At 34.1% G+C, this 13,649-nt stretch overlaps 2 protein-coding genes across 2 annotated transcripts; one reads left to right on the top strand and one right to left on the bottom strand.

The window, feature by feature from the left end:
* The first annotated feature begins 313 nt into the window (after positions 1-313).
* LOC119832523 (sulfide:quinone oxidoreductase, mitochondrial-like) lies at positions 314-4,016 on the top strand. Its single transcript, XM_038356183.1, has 8 exons — positions 314-323; positions 797-933; positions 1,208-1,432; positions 1,791-1,925; positions 2,425-2,607; positions 2,943-3,141; positions 3,621-3,793; positions 3,999-4,016. The coding sequence occupies exons 1-8, from the start codon at positions 314-316 to the stop codon at positions 4,014-4,016; spliced, it is 1,080 nt and encodes a 359-aa protein (XP_038212111.1).
* A 147-nt stretch (positions 4,017-4,163) lies between these two features.
* On the bottom strand, positions 4,164-13,182 carry LOC119832340 (toll-like receptor 3). The gene is made up of 7 exons (XM_038356004.1): positions 12,360-13,182; positions 8,055-8,513; positions 7,519-7,786; positions 6,850-7,236; positions 6,239-6,420; positions 5,930-6,035; positions 4,164-5,291 (listed from the first exon to the last, which is right to left on the bottom strand). Exons 1-7 carry the CDS (start codon positions 12,632-12,634, stop codon positions 5,064-5,066), a joined length of 1,905 nt encoding a protein of 634 aa, XP_038211932.1. The 5' UTR covers positions 12,635-13,182; the 3' UTR covers positions 4,164-5,063.
* Positions 13,183-13,649: the final 467 nt, after the last annotated feature.

Genomic DNA, 13,649 nt, shown 5'->3' with positions numbered 1-13,649 from the left:
GTGTGTGGTTTATTAATAATTTTTGACGGGAAATGCTTATGTTTGTATTTTAGTTAAAAGCTTTTCAAAATTAGGAAATACGTAGATAAATGTAAAAACTGATGTCTGGATTTATTTTTCTTTTATCACATGGGTAAAGCCGCAGGCGCTAAGCTAGGATAAAACTAAAAGCCACCTAGATTGAATACATAGTAATATACGATGATGTCATTTATAAATTAAAAATGTAAAAACATGTTAAAGTCCAGTTTTCTCAAAAATGTTGGAATACATAATAAATTGATCCGATATTACTATTATGCCTCCTGTAAGAATGAGTTTAGGTAAGTTTAGAATATTACTTGCTGAATATGCCGCGGATTATGGTCGCTAAAAAGCGCAGGCATAGTTTTTTAATCAAAATTATATAATTGATATCACTTGAAAACAGCAATTACAGTTTCTTGACGCCTCTTCTCTGTAGAAACTAATTTATGAACCAGTATGTATATGTTCTACATAATGACGATACACAAAATAGTAATTTCAGTATAAATTATGACACTAGACCAAATGGGAATCACCAAATCAAATGAAAAAATAACCATGAAAATTTGTTCACCAGTCGAAAGTTCTGGGATAACAAAAGCCAAAAAAAAAACAGTCGAATTTATAACCACTCTTTTTTTTTGAGTTGGCTTAGAATTGGATTTTCATATGGATTCCCTGTGTATTTTTGCGTAGGTAATTTATTTTCGTTATATTACCTACCACCTACCAACCATATTGAATATAATATAGTTTGCATTTTTATTAGCATTAACCTTTTTAAGTAGTCTGTGTTATAGATGTAAGGTACTTGTGGTTGGCGGAGGAGCTGGCGGTTGCAGCGTGGCTTGGCGACTGCATAGGAAACTTGGCGACAAGGATATCATACTGATAGAACCTTCTACGGTAAATATGGGATAATGATAATTTTCGTTAAACCAACTCTTACATTTCTGATCGAAAATTTATAACTGATAAGAATAAATTCAGTATTCATTAGTTAGATATATTTTTAAAAATGAATTCTTCGTATTACGACAGGTATGTAATATAATAAATTCAAGTAGTTCACTTCCATTATAAAATATATCGTAGACATTGCTGTTGTGAGCTTTTTTTGATAACATTAGTTAACTGTTTTTAAATTATCACTATTGAAACATTATTAACAAACTTTAAGGTGCATTACTACCAGCCTCTGTTTACGCTGATTGGGGCAGGAATAAAGGCCTTTCCTCAAAGCCAACGACCTTTCAAATCCTTGGTGCCTCCCAGGGTCATGTGGTTGAAAGACCAGGTGGACGAATTTGACCCATGCAATAATATTGTCCACACTCAATGTGGATACAGGGTTCGGTACGAAGTCATGGTTATAGGAGTTGGGTTGAAAAATGATTACGATAAGGTAACCTTTATCAGTATTTTAATTTTTATTGTGCTAGTTGTCACAACATTAATTTGATTTCCTATACTGTGTCTATATTTAAAAACGCCTTTTAAAGGCATGTCAAATATCTTGCACTAAGCCAAAATCAAAATTTTGCTTCTCCTCGCATGCTTTATGATTTCAGCCTTATGTAATGTACGCACTTTTAAGAAAGAGTAGTATTAAACTGGTTTTTGAGTTTAACTTCACATTCTCATCTTAACCACAGTCGAGGTACATAAATAATCATATTATTTTTTACACCCGTTAGATTCCAGGCCTAAGCCGATTCCTCCACGATCCACTAGCACCAGTCTCCACAATATATTCCCCGCAGCACTGCACCAAATGCTGGTGCTGCATCCAGCAGTTCGATGGCGGCCATGCTGTGTTCACGTTTCCAAAGGAAGTTGGCAAGTGCTCCGGCGCAGCACAGAAGATAATGTACTTGGCGCATGATTATTGGTCACAGGTTGAGTTGCTCAATCGATCCTGTCCTGAGACATATATTTAGTTAGCTATCACACTTAGCATATGCATTCACTTTGTGTTTTCGTAAACTATAGTTACGCTACGTAACCTTACCGATCGTTATAATTTTAGAAAATATATCTTTTAAAAAGTTATTAAACTTTTTAACCGACGTTCCCAAAAACGAAGGACATTCTCAATTCGATTACATTTTTTTTGTATTGTTACTCGAGAATTCCTTGGGTTTTCAACTAAATGTCCTGATTATTTTGGTATTTGTTACGATACAATGTACTTACATACATCATACTATATATTATATGTTTAGCTTAATCATAAGGTGCTTTTAAATTATAGATAATTTTTTCGCGCATTTTTAAGCTTAAACTATCCGAAGGCAATTTCGATTACGAATTTAAAATACCTACTCCATCTTAACTAAAATCGCATTTTACGATTTACCAAAAATAATTAATTGTAAAAATAAATCGTAATTGCAGCGTAAAGTACATCCACGCACAAACATAACCTACGTAACGCCGAAAGACGCGCTTTTCGGTATCCCCAAGTACGCAAGAGCTTTGAACAAGATCGCCCTGAACAGAAACATAGCTGTCAATCATCATTTAGAACTGGTTGAAGTGAAATCTCGTGCTGCTGTCTTTAGAGGATCCAACGGCCAGGTATGTCGCAGATTGGTTAGTATTCAAAGTAGTTAGTATTTGGCGTAAAAGAGTAGGTATCATCCAACCAAGTTTCCAAGACAACGATCTGTTGACTGTTCTGTAAGGTTTAAGCTTGGTAAGTCTGTTGGAGTTACAACAATAAATTTGTGTAATAGATTGCTTAAACCATCTCTATATATACAGTACAAACCTTTTAATCCGTAACCTAAAATTCTGGACTACATTATCAAATCACATACATTAATAATATACTACCTACCAATATTCACTAATGTCTCAACTAAAGTTAGACCAGACCTACAACTTCCTTACCTTCCTACTCCCCGTTGTAGACTGTAACCCTCCCATACAACTTCCTCCACGTGACTCCTCCCATGTCTCCGCCGGCGTGTCTCACAAAATGTTCCGAATTAATCGATGATGGCTACTTGGATGTGCACAAGTACACCCTGCAACACAAGTGCTACCCCAATGTCTATGGGATTGGTGACTGTTTGAACACGCCCAATAGCAAGACTGCTGCCGCTGTTGGTGAGTGGTATAGATTGGTAAATGTGGAGTTTTTATGCGAACTGAAGTCTGCTTTTTTTTCTAAATATAAATGACATTGATGGTGTTACAACATAAGCGATGTTTGATTGTTACTTATAGATCGCATGAGTTCATGGGAAACTGGAGGATGAGATGAAAAGGTCAAATGTTAGACCAGATTTTAAAATGTCTTTGCAGCAGAATTCATCCAATTCGGTCGAGTGAATTATACGTGATTGATGTTGTCACTAGTGATAAGTTCTAAATTTATTATATACTAGCATGATACCAAATAATGGTGAAAAATTGAAATTTTATTTACGAATTGAAAAATGCGTAGTTACATAATCCTACCACAGTGTGTGTATTAATCATAATTCTACTTATAAGTACATCGTTTATTGCACCGTTCTGTCCGTCGTTTTTTAATTTGTGAAACTTTAAGAAATAAATTTGATTATGATTAACTCAATTTTCAGCTCAGCAAAGCGGTATAGTAGCCCAAAATGTGTGGAACACAATGTATGGTAGACCACCGACAGCGAAATATGATGGGTATGGCGCATGTCCCATTCTCACCTCATATAAAGCTGGTATTATCGCTGAATTTAAGTACGGAGGGACGGTTTGTGAAACTCTACCAGTTGATCAGGTAAATAACCTACTCGCATTGGGGCATTTATTTGTTTATTCATTAATCTATTTATTATACTGTATTTCACAAACTTAGACAAAAACAACAGAGGCTTCGTTTGTTAAAGAGGCGGCGTTATCGCCAAACAGTAATCTCTGCCAGGCAAATTTGTAGGAAAGGAAATGTATGATGCTTTTTCATTTTACATATGGATATGTCGCAGGTAGTTAATGTTTTGTGAACATATCTTGTATCAAATTGTTATATTTAATACAAGCGTCACGTGTGTCTATTTACAAAACAAAACTAAGTGATAATCAATTAAACACTGATAATATTGTATTCGATGTATTTTATTAAACAAAATTTCCATTATTATCACCATTAAAGACTGACTAGGTTTTATGAAATAGTTACTGGTTTATCTAGTTAGATGTAGGCTTTAATAAATATTTAGCGCCTGTCTACCGGTTGTACAATAAACATTTCTCCTCATTAAAACCTGATCTGTGTGCGGTTTACTTCATCACCATCAGCCTATATATGTTCCCACTGCTGGGACACAGGCCTCCTATGAGTGCCAAGTGCGGGTTGGCGTAACGACTCGTAATCACGTTTTCGTGCTTTCAGGCTAAGGAACGCCGCATTTGTTTTTATTTACAAAACAACGTGTTTCCATATTTGTACTGGAATCGATTGTTAAAGGGAAAATGGAGCGGACCATGTACGATTCGAAAAATTATTAACCCCTTTGCGAAATGAACACACGGTAACATAAAAAATATTTACTACATAATTAAAAATTGGTTATCTAAAAACACAGTCCTCAAATATAAATTGCCAGTTTTATGTAGTAGAGATTACATTTCTATGGTTTTACTCATATTTTATATAATATTGTATTATAAATAAACAAGTATAAAAAAATATTTTCACACATATTAAACATACATATTAAAATGCATGGTTTGATTGAACGAATGTTCGTCTTTCGAAAAGGAAATATTAACTTAACAACAAAATATCATACATATAAATTATTTCGTCTATTTACAATAAGTCACTGTACAAAATGTAAAGTTGAAGGATGTATTAAAAAAATTAAAAGAAATATAAGTATTTACAATAATTTAGTAACAACAAATTCATTCAAACTGCATAATTATATTTCTCAAATTTTAAATTTCGAACAACTATATCATATATTACAAACAAGGAAGATATAAAGCTTCCCACTCACATCTCTGTGAGATTCTAGATTCAAGAACAATTTTACTCATGTACTATGTCACGCTTTATTTAAAGCGGCGAATTGCTCATGTCCATTCGCGTCTCTTACGTCTAAAGCGCTTTGTCGCTTGCGATTCAAGGCGGCCTGCCTCACCTTGTACCTCCGCCTACTCCTTATCAGGTAGACGGTTAGCGCTACAGCGATGAGCAGCGCTGCGATGATGCAACCCGCCAGGATCAGTGTCAGCGAGCTAATTTCAGATGATTTTATTGTTGACTGTTCAATCTGGAAAATTGCCAGTGATGTAATTTTTGCCATAATCAAAATGTCATTAAGTGCTATTGTAACCGTTGGAGAGTTCATACTTAGATTAGAATAAAGTGTCTGAAACACCGGGATGTAGGTAGTTTGTGGGTGCTACTTTTTATCCATATAAATAAGAAATGTAGAAAAAACCGGCCAGTATTTTATCTTTTTAAAGGAATATTTACATATTATTAAAGGTTTCGCACAACATATCAGATACCCTATCAAATATAATTTAGTGGTTTAAACAGCCTTGATGATATTCACCAGCGATTTTCAAATTCCACAATGGATGATGAACGTATTTTAAAAAGCGTTCTCCATTAAATTTCACGCTAGGTGGCAACAGTGCAGAGCAATATCTCTATAAAATCATTTGGTAAATGCCACGGTTGTCCTGCTAATGAACGCGTAAGTTTGTAACTATAGATGGATGGATGTTTCTTTCATCTTTTCTCTCTTTCACCCGAAAATAGCTTATAGTATCTGTATGAAACTTGGTACACAGATAGATTATAGTTTGAATTAGCAGAAAAGCTGCTTTCTACCCGGGTATCATGTAAATGACGCCGCGGGTTACAACTAGTTACTTATATAAATACGTAGTAATCACTAACCATATAGGTGCCTGACTTATACATGATATCACTGCACATGGCCTGTTCTGTCCAGTTGTACCAGTGTACCAGCCGCAAGCCTTCGTACGCACGCGGGGAGCCACATCTGCGAAACGAATTCGTATGATAATTAATAAGGTATTGTGCGATCGTTCTCGTTTTTAATAAAAGTTAATTCAAGTATGATGGCGATGGGGTATTAAGTATTAATTATATTAATTTAAATTCCCATATGCATATCTTCTCTTCTATCCTTATCTTAATTAATTATCCTTAAAATTAACGGTACAGCGTCAACATTTCATATACCTTAATTCACTCAACAGAAGTGAGTTAGTTTTGTACATCTGTGGCAGCAGGTCGTCCAAAACCCACTGCAGGTCACAGGAGCAGTGCCACGGGTTGAACTGTAAGTTAGCGCCCTCACTCAGTGACCGCCAGTCAAGGAGGGTCTTCGAGAGCGAGGTCAAATTGTTCTTGCTTATGTCCAACTGGAAAACAAGACGACCAGTTGAAATGATGTATTATATATTATTTAAAATATTGTTTTCGTCTCAATCCTTTGGTATATATTTTGGCCATAACTTTTTTTATAAAGCTCGGAACCCCTCTTACAAAGTAGCTTGCTTAGGAAGCAGGTCTATAACTGCTCTTGGGTACAACTGTCCTACTTTGATCTAATATAGTTTTTTTCTGTCATAGCGGGTAACTGAGCCGGTGGTTCGCCTGATGGTAAGCGATCACCATCGCCCGTGAACATTGGGAGAGGTAAGGCCCACTTATGAGGAAAGGATTAATGAGAGGAATAAAGGAATAGACTGGGAAGGGCAAGGAAAGGAATAGGGGCCTCCTGTAATACCTATATAACCTTTTACATTTTTTTGTAAAAAATTAACTCTATGATATATTTTAATACGTACCATACATAAGGTCGTCCCATCAAACGCCCCTTCCTGTATTTCACGAAGAGAGGCACAATTCGACAGATAGAGAGAGAAACATATCTTCTCGTATGCTATTTCATCTCCTGCTCGCCCAATCACGTTGCTAAATGCTTTATCCTCCACCACAGATAATTTATGCATATCATTCATAAACAGATTTTTTAAAGCGATGATATTTTTAAAATAAATGCTCTCGATTGGGTTGCCATCTAATCGTAACTCCTCTAAATTAGGGAAAATTTGACTATTAACACACTTTGGCACTTCGACTATCGTATTGTAGGACAAATCCAAACTGAATAGCTTTGGTAATTTCTTCTGTAAGTCAAAATCTTTGATTTGATTTCCGCCGATATTGAGAACCTGAAAAAAAAATTTCAGTAGTACATCTTCACACCGTTATATCAAACAAATAAACTGCCACTACTTTCAACTACGAAATTGAGAACAAATCCTTTAAGAGCATTAACTTATTAGTAGTACCCATCATATATTAGACTACTAAACTTAAAGATTCATTTTAAAATAGGCATCAAGTACTGCCACATACATATACTCTTGCTACATTTAACTTTTACAGTGGAACTTGCATTATTAATATCTGTTATAGACAAAAATAAAATCATTATCAACAGCCACACCTACCTCCAAATTATCGAATTCCACGTTGTTTTCATCATAGAGAGATGATAAGCGGTTGTATGATAAATCAATATACGTGATACCACTGGGGAATATTGGCCAATGGTACAATGTATTGATTTTCAATATGGCGATCTGTAGCGTTGGCGGAATCGCGAATGGGAACGTTATGTTGTTCTGCCCAAGGTTCAATTCTCTTAAATTGGTGCAGGTTAGGAAAGCTTCGGTTTCTACTACTTCGATTATATTGTTCGATAGATCGAGGAATTCTCTGGAATTGTGAAATAAATATGTAGAAATATAATCGTTTATGCACTTTATCGTCATTAACGAACGTTGATAATTCAAAGAACCTAGAGAATATAACTACATTTTTGTTAAAAAATAAATTAAGTACACCTTTTTAGTTCTTAAACCGAGCTTTAACTGATATAAGTGATAGAAAAGTGCATAATCGTTTTATTTCATACTTTGCATGGTTATACACAAATAAACGATAGTTTTATGAACCACTTTTTACAGCTTCGAAATATACTCACATACTGTTATCATCCGGAAACGAGTCTTTGACAATTGATCGTATTCTATTCCCATTCAGGCTCAATCTTTTAACGCCTTTCAATGCGTCGCTCTTAGACCGTCTCAACAAGACATCAAATATGCTGTTTTTCCCTAAATCCAAATCTTCCAAAACACTCATCGACTGCAGCGCCTCTAGCGGAAACTTTTTTAGCAAATTGTTTTGTAGGTTTAATTTTTTGATCTGTCGAAGATATTTGAAATCCAAATAGTTAACGCTGATTAACTTGTTGTACGATAAATCTAGGTCTTCTAGATTTTCTACGTTCGTGAATAGATCCGGCGTTAATTCTGCCAGGTCATTTTGGGAGAAAGACAGTATCTTTAAGTTGGGAAGGTCACTGAAGGGGTCTGGCCAGTAGGTTTTAATCGCATTGTTGCTGAAACGAAGAGTCTCCACAAGAGGGTTAGGTGGCAATCTGTAATTAAAAAGATTTTCCGGTTTGTTAATTATAATTTTGTTTGTATTATTTTTCTACTAGAACATATAACTAAGGGTCAAACGATGATATTGATTGATTTCTACATGAAAACACGTCATGTTCAAATATATAAATATCGATAATTTTTCGAATACTTAGCAATCATCCAATAGTACGCATTATATATTATTTGTTACCTATGTTATCATGGCATATTAATTTATTTACTAGTTTGCGAGTCAGCTCATACCCTGTCTCTATACCAAATTTCATCATAATCCGGTCAGTAGTTTCAGCATGATTGACTGACAAACATTCAAATAAACAAACTATCACATTTATAATAATAATGAAGGATGATATTGCATAATTAGTGTAAGTTCATAGCGAAGGTTTATACTTTATAAAGTATATGGACATGTTCTTCCTTTGCGGAAATTTATGATTACACTGTATTAATTATCAGATACTATAATTTACAACTTGATAAGAATGCACAAACACGACAGGACCGGCACTGCAATGATCTTCACATTGTTTCAATAAAGATGCTTTTAGATCATAAATTTCTAAAAATATGACGTATTAATTAACTCATTATCTGCAATTTCTATTTCTATTTCAATTTCTCTAATCATTACATTTACTTGAAAATACCATAATGGAAATTTAACTAAACAATAATAAAACTGTATTACCCTCAGGCTGCATCCTACTAATATTATAAATGCGAAAGTTTGTAAGGATGTGTGTGTGTATGTTGCTCTTTCACGCAAAAACTACTGAACCGATTGCAATGAAAGTTGGTACGTAGATAGCTGGACAACTGGAATAACATATAGGCAACATTATATCCCGATATTCCTATGGGATACGGACATACAGGGATGAAACCGCGGGGCGTGGCTAGGTTTTTTATAATAGAGATACATATGTAGAATTAAGAAAAAAGTCTATAAAAATAAAGGTGTGTCTCTAATCCTTATAGTCTATACACAAGTTTAACATTATCTGAGCCTATCCTACTTGATAAATGATATCTCAGAAACTTAAATGTTAAGAAACACTTGTTTTCGGATATCGCATCATTTTATTAAATAAAAACAATGCCTCAATTGCTTTATTGTTGTTTGTGGATAGCTACCGCAAGACCTAGATTTACCTAGATTAGACTTCAAAGCGATCAATCATCTACATATGTGGAACATGTTTGAGTTGCGAATCACACGGAAGTTGCCTTATCAGTTTTGTGAAAAACTATAAGTATATCATTATTAAGACCGGGATGATAGTATGTCTAATTCCTAGGTCGCATGTTACACGTATAATATATTGTCATTCGTCAGTTCAGTATTAAAGTGATTTATTGATAGAGGTCAAAATGGAATCAAGTAATCTAAAAATCCATTAGCGCGCATTAACGTATGACACGTTCAATAAATACCACAACTCATTAGCATTTATTGGCTCACTGAATTTGGCCCCTTTTTTGTTTTTTTTTTTTTAATTTTTAATTATTCATTCGTTATTGTTCGAATGTATACACACATTGCAGTATATAGTCTGTGAAGCATTATGCCAAAGATGGATATTAATCGATGAACACCAGCAAGGTAAAGAAGTCGCAGCACCGATTTTCGGTGAGTCCCGAGCGCAGTTAAAGAAACTGCAGATTTCATTAAAAATTATAATCTAATGTTTGTATCGTAGCTTTTTCACTCAAAATGAAAGCATTTATGTACCTTGATCGAGTCTACATTTCATTTTTATTCTGACAGACAAACCTAAGTGTGTGTTTTTTATATTAGTGTTTGTTTTTCATGTTCTTATTAGCAACTAGCAAACCTGGCGAACTCCGTTTCGCCACCAGATGGCTGTATGTGAAAAATGATATTCCCACTTTTCTGTGGAAAATTTTCCTGAATTTTCTTTGCTATAAACCTCACGGAGCCCGAGACCTTTCCAACGAATGCAAAACCGTGAAAATCGGTTCGTGCGTTCTGGAGTTATAGCGTCAGGAAGGAATACCCGACTTATTTTTATATAGTAGATAAAGAATTTCATTCCATTTCATTGATAGTTAAGTGCTAACTGACACGGTTCTTGTAATTATTTAACTACGGTAATGAAATAACGAGATGTGGTGAATCGCTTTATTGATCTCCTTTCTAAGGATATGTTCCCTGTCTATTGTAATCAGCGCTTATATTAAAGAGACTTGTATTGCATAGGCTCGAAAACAATACTACTGGACCGTTTGGAGAAATTCTATCACCAGAAAGCTATTCCCAAAAATGTATAACCTAAATCCATACATAGGCAATACTTTTTTTTGTTTTTATCCCGGGTCAACCTGGCCGGAGACGGAGAGTCGGCCCAAACCATGTCGGTATACTAAACTTCAATTGACGGACAAACATCCAAACAAACAAACTTTCACATTTATAATATAAGTGTGATAGTCAGTGACATTTTTTCTCTAAATTATAAATTTAGAGAAAAAATGTCACTGACTTTATAGAAGCAACACACAGGGCACATCCTAAAGACAGATTCTCTCAATGAAATTAACTTGTGTTAATTATATTGTATCAGTCATAACCACCTATACATCGAAGTAACGATAACGTTATAAATTCTTACAAATGTCAATTCTCACAGATTGATAAGAAACTGATAAGGCACTCTAGAAGAAAATACACAAGGGAGTGTACTGATTGTCATTGTTTTAACTTTACTAACTTACTCATCACAAATCGATTTGACATAAAAAAAAAATCGAATGTCTTTACAAGCACCTGGAACGTTAATATATATGTCGCTTCCGACTGATTAAATCATCCGTTCCATCGTTAACGTCATTTAATTTACTATTTATAAATGAAGCACAGTTGTAATGTTAATTTAACAGAGTCGTTTAAACATAAATTTTCTCTGTACGTACATCCCTGACTATCAACCCTCCTCCTTTGCCAACCGCAAGCGCGCTTACCTTAAAGATTATGTTTTCTTAGACACAATGACGTCATAAGTAGAGCGGTTAATGTGGTCTCGTTTGTTGTTGTAAAAGTATTTTTACATAATCCGCACATTCAACTATAACTTAAACATAACATGCTTTTGACGACGGTTGAAATAGAACATGGAGAACATTTTTTTTAGAAAATATGTTTTTCCTATAGGCTATACGTATATCATTTAGGTAGGTAGTTAGATAATAGATATAATTTAACCTTGTTAAACACACACCAAGGGCTTTTTTCAATAGCAAACAAACTAATCTCGCTCAGCTGAGGCCTATTTACTTGAGATAAAACAATTGAGGCAATTTAGACCATTTTTACTTAAGGATATTAAGATTTATTGCCTGAAAGCCCACGGCTTAGTCATCGTTATAAATTTAATCTCTTTTGTAATTCATTGATAAGGAAATAGACCAAATATCTATGGAAGGGCGTTTCTAGTTCTATTTTGTATATCTTTTATTTTTATTTTTATTATTTAGAACATATTATATCATGATGCCAGTTACGATAGGTGATCGGTATATTTAAAATCTCTTTTAAAAGTTTTTTTATGAAAAGAGAAACGAAGAATTTCTGAAAAGCGGCGCGAGAAGGCGGCAATATTAAGTAAACATAAGGTAAGTAGGAGTATAATAATTTTTTCTAATAATAATAAAATATTTGTGCTAAGTAAATGCCTTTATATAATATGAAGAGCAGGAAAATATTCATAAATTTCAAATAAATTAGAATTATAATCCGATTGTTGAAGGTAAGGTATACGGTATTTAACCTCTCATTTAAAATAAGAATTTTACGTAGTATAATATCAACTTACTTTCCAAGTGTGGTCAGGCCGAGACCTTCAAATGTGGCAGATATTTTCAATCCATTTGGGTTATCTGGCCATTGTATTTTATCCAAATCAGCGAGGTCCTCGACCCTATCCAATTCAGAACACAATATATTCAGCACCAAATGTGTCCCATCCACATCAGGTATTTCACTACACGTACAATGAGAACACAGCTTTATTAACTGTAAGAGTTCCTCGTCCTGGCCACTCGCGTTGAAAATTAAAAAATAAAACGTCAAAAATGATAGCGCGCGCATTTTAAAAATGTCCTCCAATTGCACATCTGTGTTAGACTTTCAATCGAAGTGAAGTGATAAGATAGGTTTTATCGTATCGTTATCAACATGATGCGTATCGTTTACACTGCTGAAAGTGACGCAGAGATAGTGTGACTGCGGTCCTTTCAGAGTGGGTAGAGCGGCCATACTTAACTTCGTAAACACTTACTCAGATAAACAGTAAACAATGTAATTAAACAATAATTAGGAATTGAATACAATAGCAACCTAATATAAATGGTCCTATTTGAATTACAAATAAAGAAAATGTTTACGCATTTTAAAATAATAATACTATATGCCTTTTTTGGTTTAAGTACTAACTCTCTCAATTTAATCGTAGTAATGGTAGCAAGTAATTTAAAAACTACAACATGGAAACAAAAAATAAAATTTTTACGTTCTATTATCCAAACGAGAAATTATCGTCCCAAAATAAAGAGTTTTATTTCTTTAATACACAAGTTATTTAGGATCCAATATGACGCGAGCGTATCGTTAACAGAGCTAAACTGAGCGAGGTGTGGGCTGTTATAGTCTAGTTAACTATATTGGCTATAATGACTTTGCAGGGAATTTGCTTCGATATTAAGCTATTTGAAACCGCGACGTTCGTATTACATGACAGTTCATTTAATACAGCTTTTGTGTCGGGAATGTAACCGCGAGTTAAATGTCTCAGGATGATTTGCATGATTTTAGTTACTTAATGGTTGTTTAGGATACCTATACTCATACTCCATTTTGAATAGATTAATTAGATTATAATAGATAACTTTAGAATTTAGAAATATTCAATGTATCACGATAACTTTTTCTATTTCAGCAGCTTTCATTCTTATCATAACCCAATTCAAAAAATAAGTTTAAAACAAAACAAAAGTAAATGATAAATAAAAGTAGAAAAAAAATTACTATATAACAACAATGTGACTGGCTCAGACTTATCTATGTATAGTACAACTATATATACTAAAAATGTCAACACGGTCCA

The sequence above is a fragment of the Zerene cesonia genome, chromosome 15, assembly GCF_012273895.1.
Source record: "Zerene cesonia ecotype Mississippi chromosome 15, Zerene_cesonia_1.1, whole genome shotgun sequence".
In the NCBI taxonomy this organism is placed as follows: domain Eukaryota; kingdom Metazoa; phylum Arthropoda; class Insecta; order Lepidoptera; family Pieridae; genus Zerene; species Zerene cesonia.
Note: the sequence above shows the minus strand (reverse complement) of the source record. Positions and strands in the feature narration are given on the sequence as shown.